Source organism: Scyliorhinus torazame, chromosome 28 (assembly GCF_047496885.1).
Source record: "Scyliorhinus torazame isolate Kashiwa2021f chromosome 28, sScyTor2.1, whole genome shotgun sequence".
Classification (NCBI taxonomy): Eukaryota; Metazoa; Chordata; class Chondrichthyes; order Carcharhiniformes; family Scyliorhinidae; genus Scyliorhinus; species Scyliorhinus torazame.
The window spans coordinates 10,071,253-10,090,491 of NC_092734.1; the positions used below are offsets into that span (position 1 = coordinate 10,071,253).

Below are 19,239 nucleotides of genomic sequence, written 5' to 3' on the forward strand. Positions count from 1 at the left end.
GCTTGTGGCATCATTAGGAAAGTAGAGCGGGTTTTAAACTGAATAGTGGGGTCAAGGGATCAAATTTGAGAAAATGTGGTTAACCAAAGAGTAGCGTCAAGACAAGAGAGATGGGTACTAATAAGGGCAATGATAAACAGACTGTGACTGGAAGAGACAGAGAGTACAAATCTAAGAGTAAATCAGCAGATAAGGCTGCGTGCTACAAAAATAATAAAAGAACAAAACTATAGGTTCTGTATCTGATTGCATGTAGCATTCAAAACCAAACGGATGAACTGACAGAGCAGATAGAAATAAATAAATACCATTTGATCATTACAGAGACATGGCTTCAGAATGACATAGATTGGGACCTGAATATTGAAGGGTACATGACATTCGGGAAGGACAGGAAGTCAGGAAAAGGTGGTGGGGCGGCTCTGTTTAATGATAGTAGTGTATTAGAGAAGGATGACTGATCTATGTTCAGGAAACCAGGAAATTATAACGGCAGAAGTCATTTGTGGGAGTGGTGCACAGGCCCCCTAATTATAACATGCACGGTAGGACAGAGTATATAAGAAAAGATACTGGGAGCTGTTCAGAAAGGTACTGCAATAATCATGGCAAATTTTAATTTACATATCGAGTGGAAAAAAAATCAGATGGGCAACATTGACATAGAATGTACTGGAATGTTCTGGAACTAACGAGCGAGCAGGCTACACTAGACCTGGTATTATGCAGCAAGATAGGATTAATTAATGACTCATAGTGAAGTCATCCCTCAGTCACAGCGACCATTATATGATTGAATTTTACATTTAGTTTGAGGGGGAGAAGAGTGGGTCCTCGACCAATATTTTAAAATTAAAAGAAGGACAATTACGAGGGCACAAATGCAAAATTGGCTAAAATTAACTGACAAATGAGGTTAAAGGATAGGTCAACAGAGATACAGTGGCAGACATTTGAAAGAATATTTCAGAACACAGCGAATAGACACATTCAGGGGCTGGTTTAGCACAGGGCTAAATCGCTGGCTTTGAAAGCAGACCAAGGCAGGCCAGCAGCACGGTTCAATTCCCGTACCAGCCTCCCCGAACAGGCGCCGGAATGTGGAGACTAGGGGCTTTTCACAGTAACTTCATTTAAAGCTTACTTGTGACAATAAGCGATTTTCATTTTTTTCATTCATTTTCATTTCATTTCATTTCATTCATTTCATTTCATTCCGATGAGAAAGAAAAATTCCAAGGGGAGGGTTCACCATCTGTGGTTAATTCCCAAAAGTTAAAGACAGTATCATAAAGCATACAAGGCAAGTGGCAGGCGAGAGAATTGGACAGAATATAAACAACAGCAAAGAATGACTAAAAGATTGATAAGGAGGGAAAATTAGAGTACAAAAGAAAACTAACTAGAAATATGAAGGCCATTAGTAAGAGTTCTATAGATATTTAAATAAGAAAAGATTTAAGAAAGAGAGTGTTAGTCCTGTAGAAAGTGAGTCCGGGGAATTGATAATGGAAAATAAGAAGATGAATTGAACGGTATTTTGAATCTTCACTATAGAGGATGCAAGTAACATCCCAGAAAAAACTGTAAATCGGGAAATGGAAGGGAGGGAGAAACTCGGGAAAATTACAATCACCAGGGAAGTGATACTGAGCAAATTATTGGGTTTGTGGGCTGACAAATCCTCTGATTCCTCGTGGACTTCATCCTAAGGTCTTTAAAAAACAAGTGGCTGGTGAGATAGTTAATGCGTTTATTTTAATTTTCCAAAATTCCCTGGGTTCGGGGAAAGTTCCACTAGATTGGAAAACCGAGAATGCAACTCCTTATTCAAAACAGAAGGAGACCGGAAGCAGGAAACTAGAGGCCAGTTAGCTTCATATACGTCAAAGGAAAATGTTAGAAGCTATTATTACTCATGTTATAGCAAAGCACGTGGATAAATTCAAGATAATCAGGCAGAGTCAACATGATTGTGCAGGAGGGAAATCATGGTTAACCTATTTATTGGCGTTCTTTGAAGGATTCACGTGTGCTGTGGATAAAGGGGAACCGGTGGATGTACTGTACTTAGATTCCCAGAAAGCATTTGATAAGATGACACATTAAAGATTATTGCAGAAAATAAAAGCTCACGGTGTAGAGGGTAATATATTGGCACGGATAGAAGATTGACTAGCTATCAGGTAACCTAAGAGAGTAGGTATAAATGGGTATTTTTTCTGGATGACCAGACATAACAAGGGTGTGTCACAGTTGGACATCAATTCTCTGATAATTTATAGAAATTATATAAATGAAGGGACAGAGGGTATGGTTGTTAGATTTTCTGATGACACAAAGGAACGTGGGAGAGTAAATTGTGAAGAGGCTACCAAGGGACAAAGATCGAATAAGTGAATGAGCAAAGATCTGGCAAATGGTGTATAATGTGGGTAAATGTGAAATTGTCCATTTTGGCAAAAAGAATATAAATTTTGTGGTAGATGCGACCAACTTTTAAACATAATTTCGATTCATATTTTTGCAAACAAGGAACAAAAACAAAACACAGTGAAAGGAAGGAATGTCACCTATGTAAACCCCATCCTGTGCTTAAACCAATGCTTGTGCAGCTCGCCACGTCGTGCCCATTGACCTGGGCTGCCACCTCGACCCAGGCTTCCTTAATTTGGTAGGATGGCCTCCTCCTGCATCAGGATGTCCCGCCTGGCACTCTGCCTCCGCGAGGGAGTGCACAGGTACTCGTCCAAGAAGCAGGGGGCAGAGTGCCCAGCTGTACTGTTCTCCCACCTGGCCGGGTGCAGCTGCCATCACTCTGTTCTTATTGGTCAGCTCCCTGTACCTGCTCTGTACCTCTTAGCTGTCTCCTGACAATCACGTGTGCCTGACTAGTGTGAAATTCTGGCCTGTGTTGTATCGTAAAAACACTATTTTGGGAGGGTGGCACAGTGGTTAGCACTGCTGTCTCACAAGCCAGGGACCTGGGTTCAATTCCGTCCTTGGGTCACTGTCTGTGCGGAGTCTGCGCGTTCCCCCCATGTCTGCGTGGGTTTTCTCCGGGTGCTCCGGTTTCCTCCCACAGTCCAAAGATGTGCAGGTTAGGTGGATTGGCCATGGTCGATGCATGGGGGTTACGGGGATGGGGCAGGGGAGTGGACCTGGGTAGAGTGCTCTTTCGGAGAGTCGGTGCAGACTCGATGGGCCGAATGGCTTCCTTCTGCAGTTTAGGGATTCTGAGTTATCTAAATAGTGAGAGATTTTAGAGCTCTGAGATTCAGAGAGTTCCTCATGCATGAATTACAAAAGGCTTGTTTGCTGGTAAAATAGGTAATTAGGGAAGCAAATAGTGTTATTGTTCATGGAGATGGGATTTGATTACTAAATTAGGGAGTTGTACAGGACATTGGTGAGACCACATCTGGAGTATTGTGTACAGTATTGGTCTCTTTATCAAAGGAAGGATGTAAATGTGTCAGAAGCAATTCAGACAAGTTTATTAGACTAATACCTGGATTGGGAGGGTTGTTTGCTGGGGAAATGTTGGACAGGTTAGGTTTGTATCAGGAGAAGAGTAAGAAGCGACTTGATTGAAACCATTAAGATCCTGAGGGGTATTGACAGGGTGGATGTGGAGAGGGTGTTTCCTCTTGTGGGGGAGCCGACGTCACTGCTTAGCAATAAGGGGTCGCCCATTTTAGACAGAGGGGAGTAGAGAGGTTTTCCCTGAGGTTAGTGGGTGTGGGTAGTGGGTGCCTGGAACTCGCTACCGGAGGAGGTGGTGGAAGCAGGGATGATAGTGACATTTAAGGGGGAATCTTGACAAATACATGAATAGGATGGAAATAGAGGGATACGGACCCAGGAAGTGTAGAAGATTGTAGTTTAGTCGGGCAGCATGGTCGGCACGGGCTTGGAGGGCCGAAGGGCCTGTTCCTGTGCTGTATATTTCTTTGTTCTTTGTTCTTGAGTTTCTGGAACTTTCTTCCTCCAAAGGTGGTGGAAGCAGAATCTTTGGGCAGAGGTGGATAGATTTTTGAAAAGCGGTGGGTGGGGGGGAAGGGGGAGGAAGGGGGTTGACAAGGCTATCGGGTGGGGGGGGGGTGGGGAAGCAGGAGGGAAAGCGGTGTTGAGGTTACACTCCAATCAGCCATGGTCTTGTTGAATGGTGGAGCATGTTCGAGGGGCCGAGTGGCCTTCTCCAGCTCCTAATTTGTTTGTTCATATCGTTACTCACTACAAGCTTTTTCTGCCTGCAAATAAATGGGATTAGGCCCCAGAATACGATCTTATTCCTGGAGTACAATATTGTGAATATTACCATAAAATGCTACTTGTGTTTGTATGAAATAACTCTTGATTTGAAGGCAGATATTTTAAATAACTTGTTAAATTTTTAATCCTGCAATTTTCAGCATTTGTATGCTAAATATCATTTTAAGGGTATGGTATTTAAAATGGGGCGAGCTAAACCTGTTTATCCATCCATAGTTTACATATGAAATGAAAATCGCTTCTTGTCACAAGTAGGCTTCAAAATGAAGTTACTGTGAAAAGCCCCTCGTCGCCACATTCCGGCCCCTGTTCGGGGAGGCTGGTACGGGAATTGAACCGTGCTGCTGGCCTGCCTTGGTCTGCTTTCAGAGCCAGCGAGTTAGCCCTGTGCTAAACGAGCCCCAGTGTGAAATACTATTGTGTGGGGGTGGGAGGAGAGGATAATTCCCTGCCTTATTACTCGGTTTATTGAACACGTGGCCCTTATTTATGTTGCACCTGAGCAGAAGCAATGAATAAAATTATTAACTAAAACTGTATTCCAATGCGGTGCGGTCTAATGGTTATTTTCCATGTATTTTGCGCTTTGTTGCGTTGACGCTTTCTTTTGTCCGCTGGTAGGTTTGCCATCGATAAGGATACTGGCGTGGTGACTCTGATCCGGAGACTGGACTTTGAGGCAACTCGTCGATACACTTTCACCATTATAGCTAAGGATGGCGGCGGTGAGGAAACCACAGGACGTTTCCGTGTTAACGTGTTGGACATTAATGACAACGTGCCCACCTTTCAGAAAGAAACCTACCTGGGAACGGTTCGAGAGAATGAGGCTGCCCCGGTACAGGTGGTTCGTGTCCGGGTAAGTGGGACAGTTTTGTACGGAATAGTAGGGATAGGACAGGGACGACACAGTGATAATCAAATTGTCCCAATAACGCATGCGCGCACACACACACGCGTACATATGAGATACATGTGTCAAAGTTCCCAATACCAGGCTGCCATAGAATGAGCAAGGGAAATCAGATCTCTGCTCATCCCAGTCTGCTGCTGTTGGCGAGGATTTTAACGGAGAGGTTTTTGGGGAACTTCTTACTTTCTCACTCTTCTGGTTCAGGAAAGTGGTAGAAAGAGGTGTGCGGATCTCTCTTCCCCCTTCCCCACCCCAATGAAAAAATCCCAGAGACACAAAGAAAGGACAACAAGTCATAAAAAGCTAAAGCAGACTGTTCGCAGGGATCGACCTCGCCATGTTACTCATTATAGGCACATCATACATCTTAACACCTTAATTTGGGACCCAGATTTCTCTCCTTGTTTACTTGCATTGCGGGCGATCCGAGCAGTGATGATTGCTCAGCTCGCTGACAGTGACTAGCCCCGGAGTCCCCCCACCCACTCTTGGCTAAAGCCCATTGCATCGTGACATTTATTACTCGCTTCCACTAACGGCCACTAGCTCATCATTTCACAGATAATGTTAGGAGAAAGTGAAAGCTCAACATCAGGTCTTTGGACCTAACACAAGCTGACTGGGCTCCTTGTGTGTACAGAGAAGGTAAACACACAGTCATCAAGCAGGGGCTGTACCTATCGGAAGGTTAGAACAACACAAATAACTTAAATCGTTTTCTTTGCAATTAACCGTGAAGGCCTCGAATGCCTGATCTGATATTTTTGGGCACTTTGCAGAATGTTATTGTCAGGAGATTCTGTAACGTAACTCTGTTTGTTACGAAATGAAGTTTGTAGCAAAAAATCGATTATTTAATGTATCCTGTACTGCCAGCATTCCTGGCACAAGTAATTGATTGTGAAGTTCCTCCCCCCCCCCCCCCCCCCCCCCCCGCCTGATTTTCTCTCACCCCCTCGCTCTCTCAGTTTTCCCTCCAGTTTTGTGTTTCTCCGTCCCCTGGAGGGAGTAACTGTTTTTTGGGCCAAACAGCTGTGCTTGTTGCATGATCTTGAGGCAATGGTGGTCAACGCAGGCAACAGAGGTCAGCCCAGCCCTGTCCTCAACCAATGAAGTCATGTTGCAGCTGTACAAAACTCTGGTGCGGCCGCATTTGGAGTATTGCGTGCAGTTCTGGTCTCCGCATTATAGGAAGGATGTGGAAGCATTGGAAAGGGTGCAGAAGAGATTTACCAGAATGTTGCCTGGTATGGAGGGAAGATCTTATGAGGAAAGGCTGAGGGACTTAAGGCTGTTTTCGTTGGAGAGAAGAAGGTTAAGAGGTGACTTAATTGAGGCATACAAGATGATCAGAGGATTGGATAGGGTGGACAGTGAGAGCCTTTTTCCTCGGATGGTGATGTCTAGCACGAGGGGACATAGCTTTAAATTGAGGGGAGATAGATATAGGACAGATGTCAGAGGTAGGTTCTTTACTCAGAGAGTAGTAAGGGCGTGGAATGCCCTGCCTGCAACAGTAGTGGACTCGCCAACACTAAGGGCATTCAAATGGTCATTGGATAGACATATGGACGATAAGAGAATAGTGTAGATGGGCTTTAGAGTGGTTTCACAGGTCGGCGCAACATCGAGGGCTGAAGGGCCTGTACTGCGCTGTTATGTTCTATGTTTAATGGTCAAGCATTCATACTTTCAGTAGTATCGCCTAGTCACCACCAGCATAGAGAAACCCGGCCGATCATATTCCCATCTTAGAACACTGAAGCAAACAGCAGCGGGATACCTGATATCTCACATGGATAATTTAGACCACATCAAGGATTGAACAAAAAGCCTTCCTGATCTGGATTGCACTGTGTAATTCACGCAAACACTGGGCCGTCTCAGAGAGGCAGACCTCATATTACTGTACCGTTTACCCGTTTCATGCTTTTCATGATATGATCTTTCGTTCCAAGCACTAATCGTTTTCCCTGCACAGATAGCAGCTTACAGCTGACCATTGCTGATGTTGATGATCGAAGACGGTCATCTGTTCATCCCTTTAACTGGTGTTGCAATGTTGGTGTTGCACTAAATTGGCTGATGCCTCTGTTAAAATAGAGGTCAGAGAAATCTTCACATCTCCAAATGGGTGTCCGTTAATGTGAGTTGGCATCTTTTCTAGGGCTTTGCTTTGAAGGAGTGTTCGAAAGGTTGTAAGTTCCAATGCTAATTCATATTTAATTAAAGAAAAACTCTGCAGTTTTTTTGAAGATGTTAAGTCAACCAAGGGCCTGTAGTGTTCTGTAAAGCTGTGTCTTTTAATGCTTACAATAGCTGATATAATTATGACTTTTGTGCCTTGCTCGTGTCTAATTGTATCGCACTTGTCCCTTAAGAAATATGTATCTCATTCACTTTGAGCAATTACATTCATCACCTTTTTCACACAGTAGTTCCATTTGATAGGAGAAATTTCCTTGACTTCACTTCCTGATTCTGTTCTCCCACAGAAATTTAAATTGTGGTAATGCTTAACGATGGCGTTACACTCTGTGTGCAATTTATTATTTCCGTCAACAACTTGTGGAGGCTTGATTGGAATTGATTCGAAAAAATGTATTCAGAAAAAAACATATAAATTCAGAGTATCCAATTCTTTCTTTCTTTCTTTCCAATTAAGGGGCAATTTAGCGTGTCCAATCCACCTACCCTGCAAATCTTTTGAGTTGTGGGGGTGAGACCCATGCAGACACGGGGAGAATGTGCAAACGCCACACGGACAGGGGGCAGGGATCGAACTAGGGTTCGATACCGGAGGCTGCAGTGCCTAACCACTGCGCCAACGTGCTGCCCGAAGACTTTCATTTATACAGCATTTTTCATGACATCCCCAAACACTTTACCACCAACCAGTTTTTTTTGAAGTGCCGTCACTTTTGAAATGTTGGAAATGCGGCAGGCAATTTTTGCACAGCAAGCTCCCACAAACAGCCGAGTGACCTATTTTCTGTGATGTTGGTTGAGGAGTAAACAATGGCTAAACCACCGGGTATAACACCCCTCCCTGCTCTCTCTTCAAAATAGCACCAGGGGGTTTTGTAGCATCTATCTGACCGAGACCTCGGTTTGATATCTCATCTGAAAGATAGCACCTCCAGCAGTGCGGCGCTCTGGGCAGGAGTACAGTAGTATAAATTGCTGTGGTTATTTGAAATTTGACATTCTTGTGTTTGTCCTGATGAATGCAAAATGAAAAACTTCGGCAACATGTGTCTCTTTTCAAATACCAGGCAACTGTTCACATAGAAATGCTTCCACTGCATTATCTATCTGGTCTAGTCAATTTTATTTTTAATATGGGATAAAAACAGGAAATGCGGGGAATACTCAGTAGTCCTTTTCATATAAATAAATAATCTTTTATTGAGGGGAGGACGATATTTGGTGTGATAGGTGTAAACGTTTTTTTTTTTTAACCCAATCCGCAGATAAGGTTTTCTGTCATTGGTCCAGGGCTTTCGGCCAAACCTGGAACAATTGACGGGGCCCTGTGCTCAGTGGCTAACGCTTGGATTGCTTGGAAATGGCACAGGAATTTGACTATTAGGAACAGTTAGAAGCAGTTCAGAGAATGTTCACGAGACTGATACCAGGAATGGGCAGGTTTTCTCAGGAGCGACGGCTCGACAGGCTAGGCTTGTATCCGCTGGAGTTTAAAAGCGTGAGAGGCGAACTGATTGGAACCTTTAAGAACCTGAGCGGTATTGCCAGGGCGGATGTGAAGAGGGTGCCTCATCGTGTGGGAGAATCTAGAACTAGGGGGGGGTCACTGTTTAAAAACAAGTGCAACCGAGATGAGACAAATTTGTTTGTCTGCGGGTTGAGAGTCTCTGGTACTCCCTTCCTCAAAAGCCAGCGGAAGCAGAATCTTTGAATATTTTTAAGGCAGAGTGAGATAGATTCTCCATTAACAAGGGGGTGAAAGGTTATCGGGGGTCAGCAGGAATGCGGGGTTGAGGTTACAATCAGACCAGCCATGATCTTGTTGAATGGTGGAGCAGGCTCGAGGGGACGAATGGTCTCCTCAAGCTCCTGGTTCATAGGTTTGTGTGAACCTGGTAACGGTAGGCTATTCAGCCGCTTGGACCCGTTCCAACTTTCCACTGGATAGTGGCTGGTCTGGACTTTGTGGTAGTCTGTGTAGAGGTATTACGGTACCTGGTAATGCTGGAACACCATTGGTAGATATTGTATGTTTCCTATTGGTCAAGCTGTATGGTAGCTCCGCCCTGCAAGGCGGGGTCTAAGAGCCCGTGCCGCCCCAGCAGCCTTCATTCTGTACCTGAGCTGCTGGGGGAAACACTAGCTTATTAAAGCCTTCAGTTGGACTACAACCTCGCTTTAGTGGTCATTGATCATGCATCAATTTAATAAGCTAGATTTAAAAGGATGGAGCTCCGAATCAAGCCGGAGTGTCTGCAACTCAGCCCCCACGCGGCGAACTCAGCGGCAATCTTCAACCACTGGCTGGCGTGTTTCAAAGGATATCTCGGAACGGCCAAAAACACACCCACAGGAGAACAGAAAATGCAAGTCCTGCACTCGAGAGTGAGCCCGAAAATTTGCACCCTCATCGAGGACACGGAAGACTTCGATGCAGCAATAGAGCTGCTAAAAGGACATTATATTCGCCCGGTAAACCAGGTCCACCTCCGACATCTGCTAGCAATGAGGCGACAAATCCCTGGGGAATCGCTGGAAGAATTCTACCGTGCGCTCCTGGTGTTGGGGAGAAACTGCAGCCGCCCGCAAGTTTCGGCGAGCGAGCACACAGAACTCTTGATCCGGGACGCTTTCGTGGCAGGTATGCTGTCCTCCCAAATCCGCCAACGATTGCTGGAAAAAGACACCTTAGGCCTCAAGGAGGCACGGGCCCTTGCAGGCTCCCTGAATGTCGCCTCCAGAAATGCCCGCGCTTACGTTCTTGACTGCACGGCATCCCCCTGGGCAGCGTGGAAACCCTCCGCAGCCGACCCCGACACATACCCCATCCCCCCACAAGCTTGTGCTGCAAGGCGGCCTGGCAACCTCGGGGGGGGCCCCGGTGCTACTTTTGCGGGCAGGCCAAGCACCCCTGGCAGCGCTGTCCGGCCCGCGCATCCACCTGCAAGGGATGCGGTAAAAAGGGCCACTTCGTGGTGGTATGTCAGGCCCGGGCGGTCACCGCGGTCTCCAGCGGCAAATGCAGACCGCCACCACAAACCTCTCCACGGTCCCCGTGTGGCCAGCGGTCGCTGCCTTCCTACTCCAGTGCCACGTGCGGTCCCCGGGCGCCGCCATCTTGTCCTGCGGACGCCATGTTCGATGGATGGGCGCCACCATTTTGTGCACCCCCAGCCATGTGCGATGAATGGGAGCCACCATCTTGGATGGACTCCCAGGACCCCAACTCGGCTGACCGCACACCGCCCGAAGAGAACACTCAACTGATGAGATTAGCCTCAGTGACCCTGGATCAGTCCCGACCTCGAACACTCTCAACTGCTGCAACAACAGTACTAATCAACGGGCACGAGACGTCCTGCTTAATCGACTGTGGGAGCACAGAGAGCTTCATACACCCCGACACGGTAAGGCGCTGTTCTCTCCTCGTCCACCCCATTAATCAAAAAATCTCCCTGGCCTCTGGTTCCCACTCAGTAGAGATAAAGGGGTTTTGTACTGCAAACCTCACAGTCCAGGGAAGGGAGTTTAAAAATTACCGGCTCTACGTCCTTCCCCACCTCTGCGTGGCCACACTCCTAGGGTTAGACTTCCACTGTAATCTCCAAAGTCTAACTTTCAAATTTGGCGGCCCTGTAGCCCCCCCCCTCACTGTCTGTGGCCTCGCGACCCTCAAGGTCGATCCACCTTCCCTGTTTGCGAACCTCACCCCGGATTGCAAACCCGTCGCCACCAGGAGCAGACGGTAAAGTGCCCAGGACCGGATCTTTATTAGGTCAGAGGTCCAAAGGCTACTAAGGGAAGGGGTCATTTGTCATGATATTCAGGTAAACATCATGGTGCAAACATACATACATACTGATGGACAGATCAACGGACCAATCAATACACACACAACACCACAGCCAATCACAGGCAAGAGCATACACACTATAAAACAGGGAACACAACACTTCCCCTGCATTCCAGCAGGAGACAGCTCAGGGCACAGAGCTCACAACAAGCCACTCAGACATCCACCATGTGCTGAGTGCCACTCCAAGATAGTGTTAGGAATAGGTCCACAGATTCAAGGGTTATGATCGAACCTCAGTAACCAGTTTACCACTGTAAATATATGTTAGTAATAAAACTGAGTTGTACCATCCGCAACCGTGTTGGTTCGTCTGTGTAGCGGAGCACCCAACACGACATTCATTGAAGCTAGCAACAGTCCCTGGAGAGCTCAAGTAGTGGTGGTAAAGACCGGGAAGAAGCATAGGCTGGTCATCGGCTACAGTCAGACCATCAACAGGTTTACGCAGCTGGACGCGTACCCTCTCCCCCGCATATCCAACCTGGTAAACAGGATCGCGCATCTACACGGTGGATCTTAAGTCCGCCTACCACCAGCTCCCCATCCGCACTAGTGACTGCATATACACTGCCTTCGAGGCAGCTAGGCGGCTCTATCACTTCGTAAGGGTTCCCTTCGGTGTCACTAACGTGGTCTCGGTCTTCCAGCGCGAGATGAACCGAATGGTTGACCAGTACAGTTTATGGGCAACATTCCCGTATCTCGATAATGTCACAATCTGCGGCCACGACCAGCAGGACAACGACACCAACCTCCGAAAATTCCTCCAGACCGCAAAGATCCTTACATATAACAAGGATAAATGCGTGTTTAGCACCGACCGCACAGCCATCCTCGGCTACGTAGTGCGAAATGGAGTTAGAGGCCCCGACCCTGAATGCATGCGCCCCCTTATGGAGTTCCCCCTCCCTCACTGCTCCAAGGCCCTGAAGCTCTGCCTAGGGTTTTTCTCTTACTATGCCCAGTGGGTCCCCAACTATGCGGACAAGGCCCGTCCCCTGATCCAATCCACAGCTTTTCCCCTGTCGATAGAGGCCCACCAGGCCTTCAGCCGCATCAAAGCAGACATTGCAAAGGCCACGATGGACGCCATCGACGAGTCCCTCCCCTTCCAGGTCGAGAGCGACGAGTCTGACGTAGCTCTGGCGGCCACCCTCAACCAAGCGGGCAGACCCGTGGTCTTCTTCTCCCGTACCCTCCATACTTCCGAAATCCGCCACTCCTCAGTAGAAAAGGAGGCCCAGGCCATAGTAGAAGCTGTGCGACATTGGAGGCATTACCTGGCCGGCAGGAGATTCACTCTCCTCACTGACCAACGGTCGGTTGCTTTCATGTTCGATAATGCACAGCGGGGCAAGATAAAAAAACAACAAGATCTTGCGGTGGAGGGTCAAACTCTCCACTTACACTACGAGATCTTGTATCGTCCCGGGAAGCTAAACGAGCCTCCTGATGCCCTGTCCCACGGCACATGTGCCAACGCACAAGTAGACCGCCTCCGAGCCCTCCACAAGGACCTCTGCCACACGGGGGTCACTCGCTTTTTCCACTTTATCAAGACCCGCAACCTGCCCTACTCCATCGAGAAGGTCAGGACCGCCACCAGGAATTGCCAAATCTGCGCGGAGTGCAAACCGCACTTCTACCGGCCAGAGAAAGCGCACCTGATAAAGGCTTCCCGTCCCTTTGAACGCCTCAGCATGGACTTCAAAGGCCCCCTCCCCTCCACCGACCGCAACACGTACTTCCTAAACGTGATTGACGAGTACTCCCGGTTCCCATTCACCATCCCCTGCCCCAACATGACCGCAACCACCGTCATCAAGGCCCTCCATAGCATCTTTGCACTGTTCGGGTTCCCCGCTTACATACACAGTGATAGGGGGTCCTCCTTTATGAGCGACGAACTGCGTCAATTCCTGCTCAGCAAGGGCATCGCCTCGAGCAGGACGGCCAGTTACAACTCCCGGTGTAATGGACAGGTAGAGAGGGAGAACGGAATGGTCTGGAAGACCGTCCTACTGGCCCTATGGCTCAGGAATCTCCCAGTCTCCTGCTGGCAGGAAGTCCTCCCGGATGCCCTCCACTCCATCCGGTCACTGCTTTGTACCACAACCAACCAAACACCTCACGAACGTCTCCTTGTCTTCCCCAGGAAGTCCTCCTCTGGGACCTCACTCCCGACCTGGCTGGCAGCTCCCGGACCCATCCTGCTCCGAAAACACGTGCGGTCGCACAAGTCGGACCTGTTGGTCGAGAGGGTCCATCTTCTCCACGCTAACCCCCAGTACGCCTACGTGGCGTACCCCAACGGCCGACAAGATACGGTCTCCCTACGAGACCTGGCGCCCGCCGGAACCCCACGCACACCCCAGCCACCAGTCCCACCCTCCCTCCCACCAGTGCACCTTACAGGAGGATCGGTCCTTCCACCGGCCCCGTCTAGGCCCCCCCACCCACCAACGCACCCCGCAGAAGCTCCCTTCCCAGGTCAGCCGTTTTCCCACCAGCGCCGTCTAGGGGTGCCGAAGCTGCCATGGAGATCGAAGCCACGCTCCCGGAGTCATAGACGCCCGCGCCTCCACTGGAGTCACCGCCGAAGCTTCGACGATCACAGAGGACGACCAGGGCCCCCGATCGACTGATTGCTTCATTTTAAAGTGTATAGTTAATTATGAATCATAAATTGTAAATAGTAAATAGAATTGTAAATAGTTATAAAATGCTGTACGGAGGTATTACGGTACCTCCATAACTATAATTTCTACCACGTTACCATGTTGTAATATCAGGCCACCCCCCCCCCACCCCCGCCGGACTGTTTTTTTTTAACAGTGGGTGAATGTGGTAGTCTGTGTAGAGGTATTACAGCACCTGGTAATGCTGGAACACCATTGGTAGATATTGTATGTTTCCTATTGGTCAAGCTGTATGGTAGCTCCGCCTTACAAGGCGGGGTATAAGAGCCTGTGCCGCCCCAGCAGCCTTCATTCTGTACCTGAGCTGCTGGGGGAAACATCTAGCTTATTAAAGCCTTCAGTTGGACTACAACCTCGCTTTAGTGGTCATTGATCGTGCATCAGACTTCAAATCCATTTACCCACATTTGTTCCCTATCTCGTGATATCGCCGGCTCACTAAATCTCCAGCATCCGCCGCACTTCTGGGTGGGCGGTTCCACAGTTTCTATTCCGCTTTATGGGGATTCCTGCTCCCTGAATCCCCCCCTGAATGAGCCTGGCCCCATTCTGAGGGTCGTGCCCGCCTCTGTCCTGAGTTTGCAGGTTGCACCGAAAACATCCAACTTGTCGCTTCCCACTGCAGCTGCCATGCCCGACCAGTTGAGCAACTTCTGTACTTTGTTCCCGTCAATGCGTTTCGCAGCTATCGCCGCCACATGGAAGAACGAGCAGCATTGTGTGTGACTGGCTGCACGTCCGTGGGCATCGACACCGAGCCTGGGAGTTCTTTAATTACAAGCCTCCACCTTTATCTGTGATTCCTCGCGGATAAAGCGAGGCTGACTGATACTTAATTACTTGTTTTTTTTTTTTAAAAAGCTATTTACTGCACTGTCAGCTTCTCCAAATCGACTGTCATTTTGGTCATTGTATCTGATTAAGACGTGATTGTGATGTTAATGCAATTGACAATGTGTTGGATTGTGTGGCAGTTTAATTTATTAGAGACAAAAAGGGAGCAGGTGGAACTATTATGTGCTACTTCAAAAGCACTTTTTAAATATATGATGTGGCCTGTGAAACGGATGGGTTCTTTAAGAGAGGAAATTTTCGCTGAAAGGGGCATTGTCTCTTTGGAAACATCATTTGGCAAATGCTTGTCTTTACCATACACATCCTGGCGAGGAAAGAGGAAAGGGCTTGTTGCAACAGCATCGAAAAATATCAATAATATTTTCCACCATATGAATGGGACATTTCAGCCTCTCAAACTTGTTCTACCGCTTCAATTGGATCATAGCTGATCATTTTTATTCATCGAATCATAGAATTTACAGTGCAGAAGGAGGGGATTGGGAACCTGAATTGTAGCTCCAGTATACAGCAGGTTGATAGTAGTGAGGTCATGAGTAAGGTTTCAAAGTTGCAGGAGTGTATCGACAGGCAGGAAGGTGGTTTGAAGTGTCTTCTTCAATGCCAGGAGCATCCGGATATAAGGTGGGTGAACGTGCGGCATAGGTTGGTACCTGGGACTTCGATGTTGTGGCCACTTCGGAGACATGGATAGAGCAGGGACAGGAATGGTTGTTGCATGTGCCGGGGTTTAGATATTTCAGTAAGCTCCGGGAAGGTGGTAAAAGAGGGGGAGGGGTGGCATTGTTAGTCAAGGACAGTATTACGGTGGCAGAAAGGACGTTTGATGAGGACTCGTCCACTGAGGTAGTATGGGCTGAGGTTAGAAACAGGAAAGGAGAGGTCACCCTGTTAGGGGTTTTCTATAGGTCTCTGAAAAATTCCAGAGATGTAGAGGAAAGGATCGCAAAGATGATTCTGGATAGGAGCAAAAGCAACAGGGTAGTTGTTATGGGGGACTTTAACTTTCCAAATATTGACTGGAAACGCTATAGTTTGAGTACTTTAGATGGGTCCGTTTTTGTCCAATGTGTGCAGGAGGTTTCTTGACACAGTATGCAGGTAGGCCAACGAGAGGCAAGACCATATTGGATTTGGTACTGGGTAATGAACCAGGACAGGTGTTAGATTTGGAGGTAGGTGAGCACTTTGGTGATAGTGACCACAATTCGATTACGTTTACTTTAGTGATGGAAGGGGATAGGTATATACCGCAGGGCAAGAGTTATGTCTGGGGGAAAGGCAATTATGATGCGATGAGGCAAGACTTAGGATGCATCGGATGGAGAGGAAAACTGCAGGGGATGGGCACAATGGAAATGTGGAGCTTGTTCAAGGAACAGCTACTGCGTGATCTTGATAAGTATGTACCTGTCAGGCAGGGAGGAAGTGGTCGAGTGAGGGAACCGTGGTTTACGAAAGCAGTCAGAACACTTGTCAAGAGAAAGAAGGAGGCTTATGTAAAGATGAGACATGAAGGTTCAGTTAGGGCGCTCAAGCGTTACAAGTTAGCTAGGAAGGACTTAAAGAGAGAGCTAAGAATAGCCAGGTGGGGACATGAAAAGTCTTTGGCAGTTAGGATCAAGGATAACCCTAAAGCTTTCTATAGATATGTCAGGAATAAAAGAATGACTAGGGTAAGAGTAGGGCCAGTCAAGGACAGTAGTGGGAAGCTGTGCGTGGAGTCCGAGGAGATAGGAGAGGTGCTAAATGAATATTTTTCGTCAGTATTCACACAGGAAAAAGACAGTGTTGTCGAGGAGAATACTGAGATTCAGGCTACTAGACTAGAAGGGCTTGAGATTCATAAGGAGGAGGTGTTAGCAATTCTGGAAAGTGTGAAAATAGATAAGTCCCCTGGGCCGGATGGGATTTATCCTAGGATTCTCTGGCAAGCTAGGGAGGAGATTGCTGAGCCTTTGGCTTTGATTTTTAAGTCATCTTTGTCTACAGGAGTGCCAGAAGACTGGAGGATAGCAAATGTTGTCCCCTTGTTTAAGAAGGGGAGTAGAGACAACCCCGGTAACTATAGACCAGTGAGCTTTACTTCTGTTGTGGGCAAAGTCTTGGAAAGGTTTATAAGAGATAGGATGTATAATCATCTGGAAAGGAATAATTTGATTAGAGATAGTCAACACGGGTTTGTGAAGGGTAGGTCAACCCTCACAAACATTATTGAGTTCTTTGAGAAGGTGACCAAACAGGTGGATGAGGGTAAAGCAGTTAATGTGGTGTATATGGATTTCCGTAAAGCGTTTGATAAAGTTCCCCACGGTAGGCTACTGCAGAAAATACGGAGGCATGGGATTCAGGGTGATTTAGCAGTTTGGATCAGAAATTGGCTAGCTGGAAGAAGACAAAGGGTGGTGGTTGACGGGAAACATTCAGACTGGAGTCCAGTTACTAGTGGTGAACCACAAGCATCTGTTTTGGGGCCACTGCTGTTTGTCATTTTTATAAATGACCTGGAGGAGGGCGTTGAAGGATGGGTGAGTAAATTTTCAGATGATACTAAAGTCGGTGGAGTTGCGGACAGTGCGGAAGGATGTTACAAGTTACAGAGGGACATAGATAAACTGCAGAGCTGGGCTGAGAGGTGGCAAATGGAGTTTAATGCAGAAAAGTGTGAGGTAATTCATTTAGAAAGGAATAACAGGAAGACAGAGTACTGGGCTAATGGTAAGATTCTTGGCAGTGTGGATGAGCAGAGAGATCTCGGTGTCCATGTACATAGATCCCTGAAAGTTGCCACTCAGGTTGAGAGGGTTGTTAAGAAGGCGTACGGTGTGTTAGCTTTTATTGGTAGAGGGATTGAGTTTCGGAGCCATGAGGTCATGTTGCAGCTGTACAAAACTCTGGTGCGGCTGCATTTGGAGTATTGCGTGCAATTCTGGACCCCGCATTAGAGGAAGGATGTGGAAGCATTGGAAAGGGTGCAGAGGAGATTTACCGGAATGTTGCCTGGTATGGAGGAAAGATTTTATGAGGAAAGGCTGAGGGACTTGAGGCTGTTTTTGTTAGAGAGAAGAAGGTTAAGAGGTGACTTAATTGAGGCATACAAGATGATCAGAGGATTGGATAGGGTGGACAGTGAGAGCCTTTTTCCTCGGATGGTGATGTCTAGCACAAGGGGACATAGCTTTAAATTGAGGGGAGATAGATATAGGACAGATGTCAGAGGTAGGTTCTTTACTCAGAGAGTAGTAAGGGCGTGGACTGCCCTGCCTGCAACAGTAGTGGACTCGCCAACACTAAGGGCATTCAAATGGTCATTGGATAGACATATGGACGATAAGGGAATAGTGTAGATGGGCTTTAGAGTGGTTTCACAGGTCGGCGCAACATCGAGGGCCGAAGGGCCTGTACTGCGCTGTAATGTTCTATGTTAATTCGGTCCAACGATCTGCACCGGCCCTTGGAAAGAACACACTACTTAAACCCATCCCTCCACCCCCCGTAACCTTCCCCTAATCTTTTGGACGCTAAGGGGCAATTTAGCACGGCCAATCCACCTAACCTGCCCATCTCTGGACTGTGGGAGGACATCAGAGAGAGAAGCGGAGTTAACGCTTCGAGTCCCTTTGACCCTTCTGCAGAACTGGAGAGGGATAGTAATTGATGAATTATGTAGCTGGAGAGAGGAGGGATTGACAAGAGATGGAATGGATGTTGTATTGGGGTAAATCAGTGGCACCATTCACACAGTGGGCTGAATGGAGTCATTTCTCTGCTGCATCATTCTGTGAAGAATATTAATCACAGCTCACCTGATCCGCCAGAAATTGAATTTTCCTGAAGCATCTTTCTTGTGTTTGAAGGTCAGGCATGTAATCATCAACATCACACATGGCAAAGTGAATGGGAATTAATTAATTAATTCCTAAAATATCAGTTAACATCGCAGCACCCCATGTGGTAAAATATATCCCATATAACATATCCCAAATCCCCCATCACCCCGTGTAATGGCAGAATTTAACTTCTCCAGCTGCCTCAGTGACTGGTGATTGGATATGTATGACATATTACTGAATTATTTTAAGTCTTTCATGAAGCATAGAGCAGTTATTTCTTCCTGGAACAGACATACTGCCTTTTTTGAATATCCTTTGACTCATGGTGATCATTGCCGCAGGTGATTGACTTTGGAAGGGAATAAACAGATGGCTGAGTTGGAAAGGGGAGGCTCGTGTCCCCCTAGCGTAGGGTCCCGTTGCAATTTGGTACCTAACGCCATTCCCGTGGCATTGTTCCTCGGACATGTGTGCAAAACTCTACTCTGTACACTATGTAATTCTACTGAGAGTTGGAACTGTGTTTAAGAGAGTCTGATCCTTTAAGGTCACAAAAGGCTTAATTGCTGGAAATACCCTGGAGTCAACAGCAGATTAATT

At 47.3% G+C, this 19,239-nt stretch overlaps 1 protein-coding gene across 8 annotated transcripts in view; it reads left to right on the forward strand.

The window, feature by feature from the left end:
* Nucleotides 1-19,239, forward strand: part of cdh23 (cadherin-related 23) — an 815,609-nt gene that overhangs the window by 441,039 nt on the left and 355,331 nt on the right. For all 8 annotated transcript variants that reach the window (XM_072491426.1, XM_072491427.1, XM_072491428.1 and 5 more), the window contains one exon: nt 4,897-5,134. In XM_072491426.1, the coding sequence (XP_072347527.1) occupies nt 4,897-5,134 (238 nt within the window). The remainder of the gene's footprint in view (nt 1-4,896; nt 5,135-19,239) is intronic.